At 37.0% G+C, this 17,440-nt stretch overlaps 1 protein-coding gene across 5 annotated transcripts in view; it reads left to right on the forward strand.

The window, feature by feature from the left end:
• Nucleotides 1-17,440, forward strand: part of WASF1 (WASP family member 1) — an 87,853-nt gene that overhangs the window by 44,868 nt on the left and 25,545 nt on the right. For 4 of the 5 annotated variants that reach the window (XM_071438632.1, XM_071438622.1, XM_071438613.1 and 1 more), the window contains one exon: nt 14,331-14,491. In XM_071438632.1, the coding sequence (XP_071294733.1) occupies nt 14,359-14,491 (133 nt within the window). In that variant the 5' untranslated portion in view covers nt 14,331-14,358. Of the gene's footprint in view, nt 1-4,816; nt 4,936-14,330; nt 14,492-17,440 lie in introns of those variants that run through there. The other variant, XM_071438642.1, reaches the window with a different exon arrangement.

Here is a 17,440-nt window from a genome sequence, read left to right on the forward strand (position 1 = left end):
TTTATCTAATAACAATATATATAAAGATTTTATCTAATGACTATATATATATATATAATGACCATATATATGTATATGTATATACATATGTATATATATATATGTATTAAGTGCATAATTATTTTCTGGGATTAAGATCCAGGAACTAAAGTCTACTACTTGCAGCTAATATCTCAGTTTCTGGATAAGATCTTACTTCCTTGTTTGCTTGCTTGGTTTCAAGAGTCTTCACACAAAAGTGTTCTGTGGCTTAATGCTTTTGATTGCTGCAGTAAGGGAGGCATGAATTAATTCCTCTTAATCTTGTGTCCATCCTTTAATCAGTCTTTCCATTTCTTGAGTGAGTTCTTCAAACATCAGGCTGTTGTTCAGGAAGAAGAACCATCCTGCCTTTGGTGCCTGTGCTTCAAAGAGGGTAGACAGAATTAACCTGGAGCCCATGGAGGCCTTTTTGATTTCCTGTTTGTTCCATATGTCCTTGGTTAAAAAAAAAGGGAAAAAAGTGAATGAAATGGATGGCTCTTTTTAGGCACTTGTGATTCCTGGGCATTCTGTGGAAGCTCCAGCATTGAGCTGGCTGTGATGATTCCCAGCTGCTGTCCTCAGAGGCAGCTGAAGCGACTATGTTGGTGTCTTCACAGACATGCATTTCCTATTTTTTCCTATGCTTGAAACCAGTATTTTGATGACAGCACCAATATTTGATAAGTAGCATTTTATACAGTTCTGGTCTAATACTGTAGATGTAGAAATTCTCTGAATTTCTACACTTAGCATATCTTAATTGCAAAAGGAATTACTGAAATTATTGAGTTCTCACATTATCTACCTTTGAGGCATCTTTATTTCTTGATAATTATATGTACTAGTTCAAAGTCTAACAATTCCAAGCTGTCTTTTCAGAGCTCCCTGAAGAGACAGCTAAAGATAATCTCATTTCTACGTCCCTATTCTTTCACTATCTACTCTCTGCTAAATATTTGTTAAGAGAGAAAGAGCCAACTTTATTAACTCCCTTACTAGATCTGCCCTTCCTCATGGCTGGATGGGCTAATCTTTTTGCTGTATTGTATCAAGAATAAACCTTCTTTTCCTCTATGTGGTCCCTTGACTCCCTTGGAGGAGCCAACAGAGACCTATGTTAAGTCAGTGTTTCCCTTATGATAGAAGGTGCTATGATTGTCACATGTAATGGGCCTGAGGATGTTTTCCCTGCAGATTGAGAACACCTTATTTTCCTTGATAAATATATACCTGTGGATTCTTTACTCATAGTTACTTAATCCTGCTGATGCCATAAGCCCTGGAGGTGGGCCTTACTGTCTCTCTGTTAAGAAGTTCTGATGTAAGGTGAATGTACAACTGAACACAATCTTCTGACCCAGTGAAGTTCCCTTGAAAAGCTTCCATATGGGACTAGTTTCTCTCTGCTTGAAACTGAGATGGCATCTCTAGTTTGCCAACTGTAATTTTCATTTACATGGATTTTGTATTTTCAAGCCCAAATAATAAACTACAAGGATGTGTGAATTTCAAAATGTCCTTCTTTCATGTTTGTGCCTTCAGTTATTTAAGCTGGCAGCTTTAATAATGCTTGTTTGATGCATAGCACAAAACCAACTCAAAAATTTTAAAAATCAAGTTTCCAAACCTGAAGTCACAAAAAGGAGGTGAATGTGGTCATTCTTTGTCTGTTTGTCTGATTCCTGTTTCATCCTAATATTTTTAAGTGACTGTCAAATCTAAGAAGAACGTCATAGGGAGCAGATATTTGAAATGTTGTTGAGCTCCTGTACATATTGTTAAAATGTATGGCTTTGCAAATGTTACAGGCAGTGGAAAGGTGACAGTGTTAGTTTACATGTAAATAGCTAGAAGAAACCAGAGAGGGAAGGCATTCTACAGATATCCCAATTATGGGAACAGCTTTAGTTAAAGCTCACAATCAACCATGACACAAACGCCTTGAGAGGACTATCTTTAATTAGTTCTAATCTTCACCAAAAGAATTAGTTTTCTCACCAATATTTATTCATTTCATGGCAAGAATACTACTCAAACTCAGGCATGGACAGTGAAAATAAATGCTGGCTATAATTAACTTGAGTATTTAAACTTAGGGGAAAATACTTATATAAATATGAGGACTTCAAATGCTGCTTACAGAATTACAAAGAAATCTAATTTTGTCTGGAAAATTAGTTTTTCCTTATGAGATATTTTAAGGTGTTTGAATTATGGCTTGCAGAAACTATAGAATAGTTAATTAAAATTAATTTATTAAAATGCAGCACATTTGAAAACCTTCAAGCATGTAATCCCTACTTGCTACATAAATTTTCTGAATGTATACTGATTCTTTTATATAATATTTCATCAGTGTTATGACAGAAGGGAAAATAGCTCACTTTTCTTCTTAATAAATATTCACATGACTAGTTTCCTTGATTTTGTTTAAAAATTTATTTATTCACTGGAAGTCATATAAATCAGGCTAATAGGAAAAAACTTCCTGTTGCAAGTTCTAAATGTCATCCTGTAAAGAATCTCATTTCATTCCAGAATAGCTACTTAAAGGACCAGGAGTTTGAGAGTCTGGAACTCAGGCCTCAACCTGCAAAGGACATCTAAACTAGAAACTTAATTGGGGGAAAAAAGAATTTGGAAGATTGAATTTATGCAGTTGCAAATTTAGAGTAGGCAATAGCAACAAATGATGTCATAATTAAAAGTATTCACAGAACATAAGATTATTTGCACTCAAGAGAACCTCTAAAGATAACCTCGTTCCACACTTTCCCCTAGGCCGTGTTTCTTGCAGCCACATCCAGCCTGCTCTTGAACACCTACAGGGATAGAGCATCCACAGCTTCTCTGGGCAACCTGTCCCAGTGCCTCACCACCTTCACAGTGAAGAATTTCTTCCTAATGTCTGATCTAAACATTAAATACCTATTTAACTATAACTTTTTCCATTTAAAGCCATTCTCCCTTCTTCTATCACCTGGTGCCCTTGTAATAAGTCCCTCTCCAGCTCTCTTGCAGCCCTCTTTAGGTACTGGAAGGTGTTGTAGGATCTCCCTGGAGCTGTCTCTCCAGAGTGAACAACCCCAACTCTCAGCCTGTCTCCATAGGAGAGGTGCTCCAGCTCTCTGATCCACCTCTGTGGTCCTCATCTGGACCCCTCAATTTTTTTTCTGCTAAATAAGAACAGAAATTTATAGCTTAGTAGAATTGCTAGCACAGAAAGTGTGTGGCATCTATAAATACCTGAATGTTACAAACAATGAGAAATAATAATTAATGTATGTAATCTGAAAGTATAGGCAAAGAAAGCTCAGAGGAAAGAGGGAGAATTGACACATTTTTGTATGTGTGGTATGTAGTTGGTTGTAAAAGGTTACCCAAGAAATTACTGGAAATACCCTATTTAAAATGATGATATTTGAATGGAAAAATTAGTCCCAAATGACACTTCACTGTGTAGAAAGCTGGTATGTCTGAGTCCTCCAGTCTTCACTTAGCAAGTCTTTAACTCACTTCACCTGGTGTAACAACTTTTGTTGTTACACCAGGTGAATGATGTAATGATCTGTTTCTAGCCTGCCACAGTATAAATAATTAAAATAGTATTTCTTTTTATATTCTATATATTATAGTAATATAAATCATTATTAAATCCTCATCAGTATTTCTGAACTGTGAAATATTTAATGACATTTCAGTTCAAAAGCAAACAATTTCTCTGTAGATGTTAATACCTTTTTTCTGCAGCATGGCTCATAAATGGCAGTAGACAGGGAAAAATGTTGTTTTTCTGCATTGACATTTTTTGCAACAAATCCTCTTCTCAGGAATTTCATTGTTCACAAGGGGGGGAAATTAATCTACAAAGAAGCTCAGCTAGTCGTAATAAGATGATTATTATACATCTTTATATCCCCCTTCATCGTTGGTATATCTTAATTCTTTCTTTAAAACTGTGAAAAAGAAAATCAAACCTAATAATCTGTCATTTGTGGGTTTGGTATCTAAGCATAAAATGCATCTAGGCACTTGTCATAGCATAAAGTGCAGGGAAGATTTCGTTCTTAAATACATGACTCCTTCGTGGCTCTTGCGATGCTAACGTCACTTCTTCGAATCTTTAATGATGTTTTGAGGCACAAAAAGCTGCCAACAGTCATTGTTGACATCATTGAGGCACAAAAAGCCAATAGTCATTGTTGACATCTGTAACTTAGTTTAGTAAGGGAGTACTAATTAATATAGTGTGTATCACTGCTGTATTAATATACAGGAACTGCCTAAGTAGCTCCCTCATTGTGTGATGTTTCATAGTCACAGCCCTCTGTACATTGGTCTAATTAGTACTGTAGATTCCCAACATCATTTATTATTTGATTAAAATGTGATTTCTTTCTCAGATTCATCAGTAATATCAACACAACGCCCAGACTCTTGTATTCCCCTTCCTTCCTTTCCTCACAATGCACAGCAACTCACTTCTTTCATTTTTGGCACATCATAATTTAATATTTACCCGCGCTAGCTTGGTACCAAAGGAACAATTATTTCCTAATCACTTGCCTTCGGGGGGTTCTCCACTTGTGTCTGGGGAAAAAGGGCAGTTGGGGAGCGTGTCTGTGTTTCCTTTGTAAGGCCAGCCCTGTTGTTAGGGCAGGGCACTGTGTGTTGAATTCTAATGCCTGGGTGCGAGAGCCAGCCCGTTTGGAAGTGGCAGCGTGGGAGGGAGGGAGGTGTTGGCTGCGGGCAGCAGAGCCCCAGCCTGGGGCTCCCTAGGAGTCAGGAGCTCCGGCAGCTGGCCGGACCGTGCCCATGGGGAACACAGCGCTCAGCGCCGGAGCCAGGGTGGAGCTCCTCAATCCCCCCAGTACCCACCAGGCTGCTTTGCTTTGCAGCCAGCCAGTTCAGGTACCTTTCCTTTAAATATTTATCATTTGCTGCCACAAAATATTGTCCATTCAAAAGCAGGTTGTGGTATCTGTGCAACAGAAGTGTATTGGCGTTGGTTTTTATGTGCATTCGGTAGATTTTGTAAGATTGTTTAAAATTCACGAGTGCTTGTAATAGGTCTTATCCTGGATTGACAGAGGACTATGTAACAGAGGTAACTGTTCATGTATGGAATATTTATTTTCAAGGAAAATTGTAGAAAATTTTCAAAGGTAGCATGTTAAGATATACTTAAACCACAGAGAAGGTACCTTTAGTTCTGGTACTAAGGTTTTGATTTTAAATTAACACTGGATTAGTTATCTGTCTCTGTCAAGACTATAATAAAGATCTTTTGGTGCAATCCATCACAGGGCTTTTGTGTTACACACTATACCTAGAAACTGTTAACAGGGAGACTAGATTAATGCAGAGAGAAAAAATGTCATCAGATAAAACATAGGTCTCAAAAAGCAATTTCAAGTTCCATACTATGTTATGCATTAATACATTTTTAGCCTTCAGGGAAACGAGAAAAACTTGTAATCAAAAATTAATTTAAGCATTCTTGGCTGTACCTAAATTAGAACCCGGGATACTTCCAAAATTGTTATTAATCAAATGACCTGACAGGAGCTCACTAGGAGAAAGTTAATGAGTAAAGGCTATTCTGAATAATATTTAGTAATGCTGATAAGAAATTTTGCAGCTCTTTTTCTAATTTTACATATAAAAATTTAAAGTATTTCTATTTCGAGCTAGCCATATGTGTCTGTACATGTATGTTATGCATATGCTCTTTATTTTTTAAATTAACTTCTTCAGAAAATCTAATAGAAATACAAGTGCAAGAAGTCACCATTTTTTCTTGATTAATATCGTTTAACAATAAAGTGAGATGTGGTTTCATATGACTTAAATATTTCTCCATTAATATATGAACACATTTGTCTAATTTCATTAATTTTGTGGTTTTTTGGTGAGTTTTTTTTGTTTGCTTTTTGTTGTTGTTGTTATTGTTTGTCTTTTTTTGTAAATTATCATTGCAATTTTTGCTGGTTTGGGTATAATGATTCCCATCTTTTCTGTGAACAAGTAACAAGTTTGATTTTATAAGTCTTCACTGTAATTTAGTGCTATATTGGAAGGAAAGAAATTGGTGATTAGTATTTTGTGCCTTAGGGTTTGGATTTGAAGAATGCAATTCTATTCTATACAGTTTCTGGTTATTTACTGTTTTGTAACTTTAAAATATAACAGGTCATTAACAGATTGGGTCATCATACCTGTAACAAAAGTTTTAGTTTCAAGATACTAAGTAGAATTATAAGGAAAACTAAGCCTAAATACCGATTAACTCACATCTAACATCTGGAAATCCTTAGTGGTGTATTTTAATTTTTAATAGACCTAGGTGAGTTTTTTTTCATCAGAAATTTTAGCCTTTGTGTATTCTGTATTTTTTATGTTAAATCTATTTAGGAAGTAAGCTGTTATACAAAAAAAATTGATTACAGTTTTCTTATTTCTATTTTTGCTTAACATACCCAATGTGAAGGAAATTTGTAAGTCTAAGTGTTTCTTGCTGTAGACATGCTAAACAGTGTCACATCATAACTTTGTTCATTGAATTTTGTCTGTAAGCCAGAAGTGTAACTGGCTTAGTGCCTTATTGCCTCCAGCAGTCCTGCTGTTCAGAGTAGGTAGTGTTGAACCTGATTTGTTATAAATATTTTGGTTTTTTTAATTTTTCCAATAGCATTTTGATTTAAATAACTTCTTTATTAAGGTGAACAGAGATATTTTTACAGTTATTGGCAAGACAACTGCAGTAATGATGGCCGGATTTTTTTTTTTTTTTTTTTTTTTTTTTTTTTTTTTTTTTTTTTTTTGGTTTTGCTGTGGATTTGATAAGGTTGACATGAATGATTTAAAAGACAACATAGTAAGATGGAAGCTGTTGGGAAGGTAGTGAAAAATGAAGGAAGTAACATTTGATGCTTAATAAATTGACAAATCAATAGGTACTTGTTTATATTCTGGAAAATCATAGTTGAAAACAAAGGAAAAAACTTCAGTTATGTGAAATCAAGCTGAGTTTACCCTTATAAGGGTATAAAAGGACCTGTCTTGAAAAGCCACAATTAGTAAGCTGGTTCACTCTGAATTGTGTGTGAATTCCATGTCACTCATAGGAATTCTGCTTAAGGTTCAGGATGAGATTTGCAAAATCCACATGCTGTTTATTTCACCCTAATGCATTTTGCACCTGTATTGGGGAAAAGAAACCAATATTGACCTGAATATTCTCTCCTTGTATTTAGGATACCTTAAGCTTTTGCTCTGTACATGTCATCAGAGTGAAATTTTTCATGAGGGTTTGAAGAGAGGAGGAGAGGGGAGGGGAGGGATGTATAAATGATGGTGATAACCTCCACCACCTGCATACTGGGACAAAAGGGGCCAGAGGCAGCCTGAACAAAACACAGGTGGGAGGAATTCCTTACAAGTGAGTGGGGACACTGGGGAAAGCCCAAAGTTAAAGAGCTGGTTGTAGCCAGTGTGGAAAGGTAAATTATTTTCCCCAGCAGAATGGGAAATGATGTGCAAGCCCTGAGGGCTGGACTCACGGGGTGGGGAGTGGTTGCTGCCTGCTGTGATGGTGTATTCTGTTACACAGAGCTCATTGACTTGACCCAGATTGCAGCTTCACTCGCTGAAAATGTGCTGGTGTTTGCTCTCAGACTTGAGGTAGCCCCTGTAATAATGAGCAGATACGTCAACTTTCTCCTCTGAAATGTTGCTGCTGTTTCTGTTAATGAGGTTGTACTTGGTGCATTTCTACTGGGGAGTTGTATTTTGCACTGCTGCCCATACTGAGAGCTCTGCTGACACTGCCATCACCAGAGCCATCTCAGTCACGGTGGCTATTTAAGATTTTCTTGAAAAGCTAATTTATCACAGATAAAGCTCTTAAAAGTCAGCATACAAATTATTAATCTCTCAATTTCTTTCTACCCATAGCTTGCCAAAACTGCTTTCACTTTGACAATACTAATTCATGGTAGTCACAAGCTACATAGGGCTTAAAATACAGCTTTTTCTTTTCCTGTGTAAAATATTGCCCTTTTTTTCATTTGTTTAGCTGAATAAATATTAAACTTCTAAATTTTGACAAGGAAGTAGATGTTGCTGTAGCTTGTGTCTGTGATCAAATCCAAATGGATTTTCAAATATTTTTTTGTGTGCTTTAAAGATGAGTGTGTGGGTATGTGTGCAGGTGTGCATACAGGCATAGGGGAGGGACTGTAGTCTTGTGATACGCATCTGAGAGAAAATTGGCTGGATGGTAGTAGCTGAAAAATAATTTTTTAACACTCTAATTATGCCTTAGAGATTGAGTAGAACTCAAGGTCCTACCCGTATTTGTGACTGTGCTCTCTTTTCTGCTTATCTGATGTGACAGATGTGCTGATATGATTACAGCTTGTTCTATAGGAGGAAAATACTAATTGCCCCAGACAATTAATACAATGCAGAAGTCAGTCAATATTAAATACAGAATAAATATTGCAAATTAATTTAAATATATTTTATAGTTATATGAAGTAGGTTGGTTTTTGCAATCTATTAATTGCTATCCTGCTAATGAAATGCTTTCCTATACAATGTTACTGAGCTAGAGCCTTCAGTGACTCATTGACATATTAATCTATCCCCAAATAATCTTATCATCAGTTCAACAACAGAATATTTACAGAATGTTTTGAGAGATTGTTGCTGTTATTACTTGGGGAACAGTATTTTTCATATTTGTGACTACAAAGGAAATATGAAATATTTTAGTGGTGACTCTGTGGTTTAATGAAAAAAGAAATTTTCAACTTCAATTCTATGCCCTTTATAGGCATTGCTCCTTAGGTTGACCAAATCTTGTGACTAGAGACAGGACTCAAGGAAACAGCATGAAACAGGGGAGGTTTAGATTGGATATCAGGAAAAGTTTCTTCACCCAGAGCATGGTTGGGCACAGAAACAGGCTCCCCAGGGAAGTGGTCACAGCACCAAGCCTGTCTGACTTCAAGAAGTGTTTGGACAACACTCTCAGGCACATGGTGTGATTCTTGGAGTGTCCTGTGCTGGGCCAGGAGTTGGACTTGATGATTGTGATGGATTTCTTCCAGCTCAGGATATTCTATGATTCTATAAACGTGTAACAACTTTTTTGAATAGACAATCTAGTATAGGAGGTCTTATGATGCCAATGATTCATTTTATGCTCGTTCTTAAAGAGCAGTGATGTCAACATCACATTCCAGTAATATATTCCTCATTTATTTGCTTTCACATGTTTTTTTATTTGCAATAAAGTCTTTTCCTAGTTAGTTGAAGTTAGAAAAAATTTTTCAAAGTGAGTTGCAGAAGACTGAGATTTGAGGGAAGTGTTCCAAGGTTTTCCATTCTGTGACATGGCTCACAAACAGAAAGGATTTCAAAACTGTAATTTTAACACATTTCTGTTGAATTGCCAATTTAAGATGTCAGTTGTCATCTTGTCAGATCTGAGATGTATCCTTTAAGGGATGTTAAATGCCTTTAGAGTTTTAAAATCGTTGTGTTGACTCAGCAGTAGGTGGTTGTGGCCTACTTTGTTGAAGGACACCACTCTGTAGGTGTCTGTTTCTTCTTAAACTTGTACCTGATCTTGATCTTGCAGTGAGAGCTGCAGAAAAACAAGGAATGCAAATTCTTTGCACATTTGCCTTTCATAGTAGAAGAGTGCATTATAAGAGCTTCATCTTTGGATTTTCTGCAACTGGTATGACTTATGATGTCTTGTAATACAGTTAAAAGAAAATTTGCCAGGAGAAGTAGCTTGTTTTTTTTTTAACTTACACAATTCTGAGTTTACCAGATTTGTTAACACATTGAAGTTTTTTTTTTATTAGCTTGTGTATAGTGTAGATGCAGTTATACATGATTATGTAAGCAAATATAAAAACTATTATATATTCTATTTGTGTTTCCTAGGGTGGGTGGAGGAAGTGTTAAATTGATTGTTGCATTTGAAACTGTGGTCTGTTCTGCCAGCAGCTGGAACGTGATCAATTAAATGGGGCATATGAAAGGCATTGCTGTTTCACATTGTTAAAGGAAAATTACAAGTAATATTGTAATACTGAGGTCTAAAGATATACTCTAGAAATGGCTGGAAATAAATTTTACTTCATCAAAGCAAGGGCATTCAGTGCTGGATTATTAGCATGTTATAGAAAAAATAATAGATTAATATCTTTCATTAATGCTAAGAAAATAATGACATTTTTAGTAAGGATGAAATGTAGCCTCATCAGAAGTAAACTTTCATTAATAAAAACCATGTGATCATGACATTTCATTAGTCATCTGAAAAAGAAACTGAAGTGAAATTTAATTTTTAGTTAAACTGTGGGGCAGGGTTCATTTTCCCCATCTCATTGTTGTGCTTTCATTCCTACTTGTCTCCCTGTACTCGTGAGAAAACCTGAATCATTACTGTGACTACTGACATCTCAGATTTTTCATAAGCTTCTAGTAAACCATGTAACATTTCTCCACACATCTTGCAATTCTGAAATATTCCTGCAGGAGGGTGATGAAGGGAAGGTGGTAGTTTGTTTCCTACCCCAGTGCTCCCCAGGGCCTTCTCTGAGCACCAGCAGCCGGGGACACTGTCCTGCTCAGAGCCAGGGGCTGTGGCCGTGGGGAGCAGGTACCCTGTGAGAGCAGGTTTCTGAGCTGCTGCCAGCAGTGCTGGAGAGCTGTGAGACACAGAAATCTCACTCACCCCTTAAGACCCCTAACAGCTGAAGAGGACTGTGCAACACACTCAACAACTTGCTTTTTTGATAAGAAGTGTGATCAAATGTCATTAAGGCTATTCTTCTGAAAACATTTTAATTAGCTCTCTTTAGTGCCATTGTTCGGCTAGTTTTTTAAGTAATAGGAGCTAACTGAAAAGCAACTCGAGCTTTTTACCTAATTCCTGAAAAATCACATATGAAAGCATAGTAGCTTAACAAAAACATTAGGCATAACTGTTATGTACACACAGTTGTACTCTATACTCATACTGGAAGCATATGTGAGGGGGATGAGTTTGTGCCAGCCATTGTGCAACTGAAGTAGCAAAGGGTTTTGCAAAGAAGATTAGAGTTGGCTTCTCAAGTGGATTCAGAGTGCTTCAAAGGATGTATAGGAAGTGGGGCAGAAGAGTTTCAATAGTGGCTCTCCAAAAGACATCGGCATCTCTTTGTAAAGAGGAGTTTCATTTTAAGATCACTATGGAGTAAAGTACTTCCAGTTAACTGAGTGCAAACTAGTGCTACTTCACTGCAGAAGAGCTGCCTCCAAAGATTTGCATGGAATTGCAGGGGAGAGGAGGTAGCTGGGTTTGAGGATTGCCTTGCCCTGCTGCGTTCTGAGCCTGGAAGCAGCGGAGCTGAGGGGAGGGAGAGCTGTGTGACAGGAGAGCTGCAAACCTCTGAGAGGTGTCATGTAACCTCTCAACCGAGGGATCTGCTTATGCACCGACAAGCTGCTTCTCTCTTCTGCCTGCCTGGGGTTACCAACACTTTCCAGGGCTTACTTGGGAGTGACATGGTAACAGGATTTCATGATCTAGGAATGAATTTTTCCTTTGCTGCCCCAGTGACTTGAGTAATGCATGGTTTGGGATGGGGGGGAGGAGTGGGGGGAGAGGGTGTGTGCATTTTTTTTGCATTTTGCCTAAAGGATATAAGAGATTGTAACAATGCCTTTTTTGTTTTTTCCTCTTTCACAGCTCTAAAGCTATATAATAAACATAGTGCTTTCAGGTTTTTTTCAGCTTTCTTTTTATGAACTACTTTGGGAAAAATATCTTTTATAGGAGTGAAGAAATTGTGTGAGTACAGTAAAGTTCCATTTGCTGTTGCACACCTGTTGCTCCCTGTGTTGGGATCACTAATTACAATTGGGAAGGAACCATCAAGACCTTCTAGTGTTGCAACAAACTGCAAAGAATATGTGGTCCGTAGTGGACAAATTACCAGCAGGTACTATTGTTGTATAGAGCATCCTGTGGCAATTAGTTTCAGAATTTATTAAACATTATGTGAAATGCCTTTTCCTTTGTTTTAAGCATAATTAAGTGGTATTTTCCTTTGTTGCCTCCCTTCTTTGTTTCTGTGGGAATCTGGTAAATATCCTCTCTTTAGGCTTTGCATAGTTTTCAAACATCAGGAATATTTTTGAAGGTGTCAGTTATATCTTCTATTCCTCTTTGAAAACTACACCTTTCAGCATACTTACTGCTCCTACTGATACTTTTTTTTGTTATACTATGAGTTTGTATAGGACACCCACAACAGCATTATTCAGATACTAGAAAATGTTGAAAGTGTGAAATTTTTCTGTGAAAATGTTTATTTACATACTTGTTTGGACCATCTTTAAAAGACATGTCTACTTGGTATTTATGCAACACTCTCATTAAAGCAGTAATCAAGAAAGGGCTCAACTTTGGAATTAATATTTAATTGCTTCTGTAGAACATTGCTCACGTATCATTTGATGTGTTTCTTTGACAGGGACAGAACAGTTCCTTTATTTTCTCTTGGGGAACCATGATAATGAACCTGTAGTTAAACGTTCATGAACACTTTTCCATTGCTTCTATCTGAGACCGCATTCAGATTTGCCCTTTTATTTTATTTGGTTGGTGTGTAAAGTCTAGCTTTTCAGGACTTAGGTACTTGGTGGCTAGAAAGATTTGGGATATTTCTAGAAAATAAAAATACATAAAAAGCGTAGAGTATTTTGATTGTTCTGTCAAGAAAATACGGGTGGTAGACATGATGTTAAAATGCAGTGAATGAGATGCAATCGGATCCTGGAAACACAGAGGTGTTTCTCAGGTGCACTTTAAGGATCCCACCTGGGTCCCTCAGCAATGAGCTCTGGCTCCAGTGAAAGAATATACTCCCAGGAAACCAGGCAAGGAGAAATCTAAGCAGTCTGCGAGGTGAAAGTACTCCTTTACAGTCACCTTTGCATCTTCTAATTCACTGTGCCATTCTAGGTCAGCAAAATTTCACCTCTATCTTATCCTATTATGCAAAAACACCCTCTCAGTTTTGACCAAGTAAGGATAACAGTGGCTAAATATATACTGTAGGGAAAGTGCATTCTGTGGCTCTACACAAAGCCTGGCTGCATCTTGAGTTTTGGGGTAAAACTTCTAAGCAGAGGACAGATGAAACAGGCAGGCTGGGTGGTTGAGGAACTAGGACTGCATATGGGTTGCGTTGTGGAAAACCTGTTTTCCTTTGGTCTGGAGAAAGTGTAATCTCTTCTGCAGTGGGAGGGGAGAATATAAGTTACACCAACACTAAGTGTATCCATTCTCTGTATGTCAAGTGGGAGTTTTGTCAGAGTGTTACATGACAAATGATGGCAAAATACAGAATTTTAGGGAATCAGCTTTTGGTGAAGAAGCATTTTAGTAAATGGGTCTTAATAAGCAGCACTAATAAGATGAGGGATGTAACTTGCCCTCTGGGAAACTCCTTCCAATCAGTGTCATGGGTGCAGAAAATTATCAGCCTGGGATTCACAGCCTGAGACAATTCTTATGCTGTCTGTAGAACTAGTGAAGACTCTTGATGTATTTACCATTTGAATTTTAAAACTGTGAAGGGGTAGGATTTCTGAGTCCTGGAGGGAATTGCACTACAAGTCTACTGTGGAGACTTTCATATTTAGAAGATGCATTGTTAGGTGAATTAATTGTCAGTAGCAGTGTAGGGAGAAGGGCAACATCTTCCCTTTCCCTACCTTGACTATGTATGATTTAGAAGTGGTGTTCAGATTAGAAGGGTGACTCCTGCTGGTAACATGACACAATGAATGAGTCATACCTACCTTTCAACTATAATCGATGACAACTAGTTCGACTTTGACCTCATAACAAAAGGACTTTTTGTTGGACTTTGCTTGCACTGAATAAGGAAGTAGTCCATCAAGAACACAATCTTTCTCTAATGGCTTTGGACTGCAGAGATTTTCCTGTCTTTTTTAGGGGGGTGGGGGGGTTAGGAAAAAACAGAAACAGTAAAAAATTACTCGGCACTTCAGTAGACTCTGAATCAGGTAAAGATTTAAAGAGAGAGAATGAAATAATCTTTCTTTGGGAAAAGAAGAAAATATTTAGGTATTCACAGAGCAAGGAATTCTATCAGTACTATGGAGCTATTTTTATCTGTTAAGATTAGTCAATTTAACTTCAGACATAACCTGAATGTAAAATATTTACAATTAAGATTGTAACAGTACTGTGTCTGTTTTCTTCACAGGTTTGCTGGTCCTCTGATACATTTCAGAATGCCTCTGGTAAAAAGGAACATAGACCCCAGGCACTTGTGCCACACAGCTCTGCCCCGAGGTATCAAGAATGAGTTGGAATGTGTCACCAATATTTCCTTGGCAAATATAATCAGACAACTGAGTAGCCTAAGTAAGTACATTGTCTTAATAGCTGTATTTAGAACTAATATATTTTACAGTCACAGTGTTTGAAGTAGGAACACCTTTTCAATTTCTCTGTAGAAAGAAAGTTGTCACTGGGTCTGGAATGTAGTGCTTTTGTGGGTAGTGTCTAGCATGGATGTCTGTGAAGGAAAACTAGGACCTTTTCTAGCAGCACATCTTAAAACACTTCATTCATATATTTCTGTTACCAGTGGAATATGACAGGAAAATATAGCTGGTAATTAATGAAGTCAGTAATTGCTAACCTTAGAGCAATTCTTGAGTAGGGAGTATGACTTAAAGAGAAATATATCACTGGTTGCTTAATTCTCTCTGCTTAAGCCCTTTGTCATGTTGTGGTCATTCAGGAAAAAAGAGGAGTTACCTTTTGAAATATACCCAGAAATGTAATTATTATATGGTATTTGAAATAGTTAAAGATTTTTCTTCCTTCTTCTCCCTCTGTCAACAATTCTACCCTTGGTGCACTTGAGAGGAGTGAATACTTCTTGGGCTGTGAAACTCTGAAGGAGTTTTGCTGAAAAGGCTGATCTCTGACTTGTTTCTTCTTTAAGCTACAGCAACTTAAAAAGTTGTCAGATGAACCAGCATGATCACATTTTGAATTTCCAATACTGCAAGTGCTTTTTAACCGCTAGGACGTTACTAAAACTACCAACACATTAAATATTTAAATGTGCATGTATTTACAACTACAATGTGAAAAGTCTTTCAGCTCCATCATTTTCTTAGAGTCATAGGTGATGTAGCCTAATTTGTTGATTAGATTGATTTAATTATTGGTGTGATTATACGCTGTATAGTGTCTGTTGTGGCAGCCTTTCAAAGCTGTTAGGGTGCCATTAGATGGAAGACTTAATTGAGGACACTGAATTATGGAATTGGGACAGGAATGCTTACAACACATAAATATGAACATTATTAATATAGCTGCAGCAACAAAGGAAAAAAACTATTTTAATACTTTTCAGTGAACCAAGAGCATATAATATCAGGATACAGTATATGATCACCATCTGTGGTTTTGCTTCATTCTGCCAAAAACCCTTCCCAAACTAGCTGCTCATGTACTAGGCTTCCCTTCCAAGTCACTGTTATTAATGTTGTATTATTTTATTTTAGTTTGCTTATTTTAAAAATTCTTACTTGATTATAAGCTTCATCTGGGGAATTTGCTTTTGTAGGTGGCATGCCAAATATATATTTGGCATTTTCACTTGGAGGTATTATTTGACCCTAAAAACCCAACAGTAACTTCTAACTCAACATCACGGTCTAGGGTTCACCTACTGAGATTCAGCTGCCTTTGCTATGTTTTCTTGGTATACAGATCTTATGTCTGATGTGGTATGTGCTGCTGCTTTTGAGAAGGTCAGGATGAAGCACTGCCAGAACAGAAAGAACTCAATTAAGGAAGAAGAAAATAAATTAAGAATATCTGTTGAATGTTTATTCAACCACATTTATTAAGTGGTTTGCCTGACATACAGCACTGAGAAACACTTGCAAGGGAATGTAACCATAACTATGTATAATTCCTCTTTGTAAAAGCAGTGTGGTTCTTCCCTGAAACATGCATCCATGTGTTTATACCAAGTTTTTACCTAATACTCTGTGTCTATTCAACAAAAACAAAAACAAACTCTTTTCCTACAATTAAAATAGAACATGTTTTGCAAACTAGTCCTTCTTTCTCAGCAGTGCTAAAGACTCTTCTTTAAAAATGGGGATCATGTTTCAAAGGTTGGGGTACTTGTGAAAGTATTTTGTTCCGGAATTCTTTTAGCTTTTCTGCCTGTTTATGCTAGGAGCAATACAAATTCAAAAATATTCAGGAGTTCTGGAATAGGAATTTTGTGTCTCATGCTTAAACCCAAATAACCAGTCTTCACTTGGTGTGTCACTGTTAGGGGTGAACAGCAAGGTCTGCTGACATGCAGATAAATTTTAGTAGTTGCCTGTTAGTCACAGCCAGCAGACATGGTTTTGCAGCAGTCCCCTGGCAACCAGCTCTCTGCAGTCCTTCCCTTTTTGTTTTCCATGGATAATGTGTATATTTGAGAATCAGCCTTTAAGTTGTAGACAAAATGAGCTTTACTCTGAGGGTGGAAACCGAGAGCTGTGATAGGGTCTCGTTTTCTTTAAACTAAAGCTGCTTTTGCTTTTCCTGGTAAAGTTATGCAAATTTAAATGAATGGTCTTTGACCTGATTAACAATCAGTCATCTCTGCCTCTAAGATTTTTCACTTACCTGCCCTCAAATAGAGGATCAATTTTCTTATGGTTATGATTCTTAAGACCAGGCAGTCTTAACTTCTCTTCTCACATGATATAGAGAAAGAATACTGTTGTGGAATTGGAGCCACCAGTACTCTAAACAATACCAGAAGTCATTATTGAGAAAAAATTAGCATAGAGTTTTGTCATGTAAGTCATTGGGTCTCCATTTTTGGAGATATTAACAGCTCAACTGGATTAGTCAAGCAGCTGGATCTAATTGGATCTGCTTTGCACAGGGTGTTGGACTAGATGACTTGGAGGTCTTTTAACCTAAACAGGATTGTGTTTCTATGATCTTGGATACTACATTTAAATAGGATATACAAGCAGAAACAGTACCTATCAAATGACAGGAATTCTGTTTTCCTGTATTTCAGTATAAAATTTAAAGAGCTTTACATCACTATGTCAGTGATAACTACCATGTGTCTCCATGAAAATTATCAAACCTTTCATAGCTTATTTGATGGGCTGCTTCTAATTGTTCAGTTTGAGAAATTTTTTGACCTTTAAAAGAAGTAGAGATCAAAGGACAAAATATTTATTTCTGCTTTGAGTGATAGTCATTGCCTTTATCCCTGAAGCATGAAAACACATCAGTTTGTCATGATACAACATACAAAATTGCCAGGAA

Source organism: Agelaius tricolor, unplaced genomic scaffold (assembly GCF_023055355.1).
Source record: "Agelaius tricolor isolate 1412-34295 unplaced genomic scaffold, bAgeTri1.0.p SCAF_1, whole genome shotgun sequence".
NCBI lineage: Eukaryota > Metazoa > Chordata > Aves > Passeriformes > Icteridae > Agelaius > Agelaius tricolor.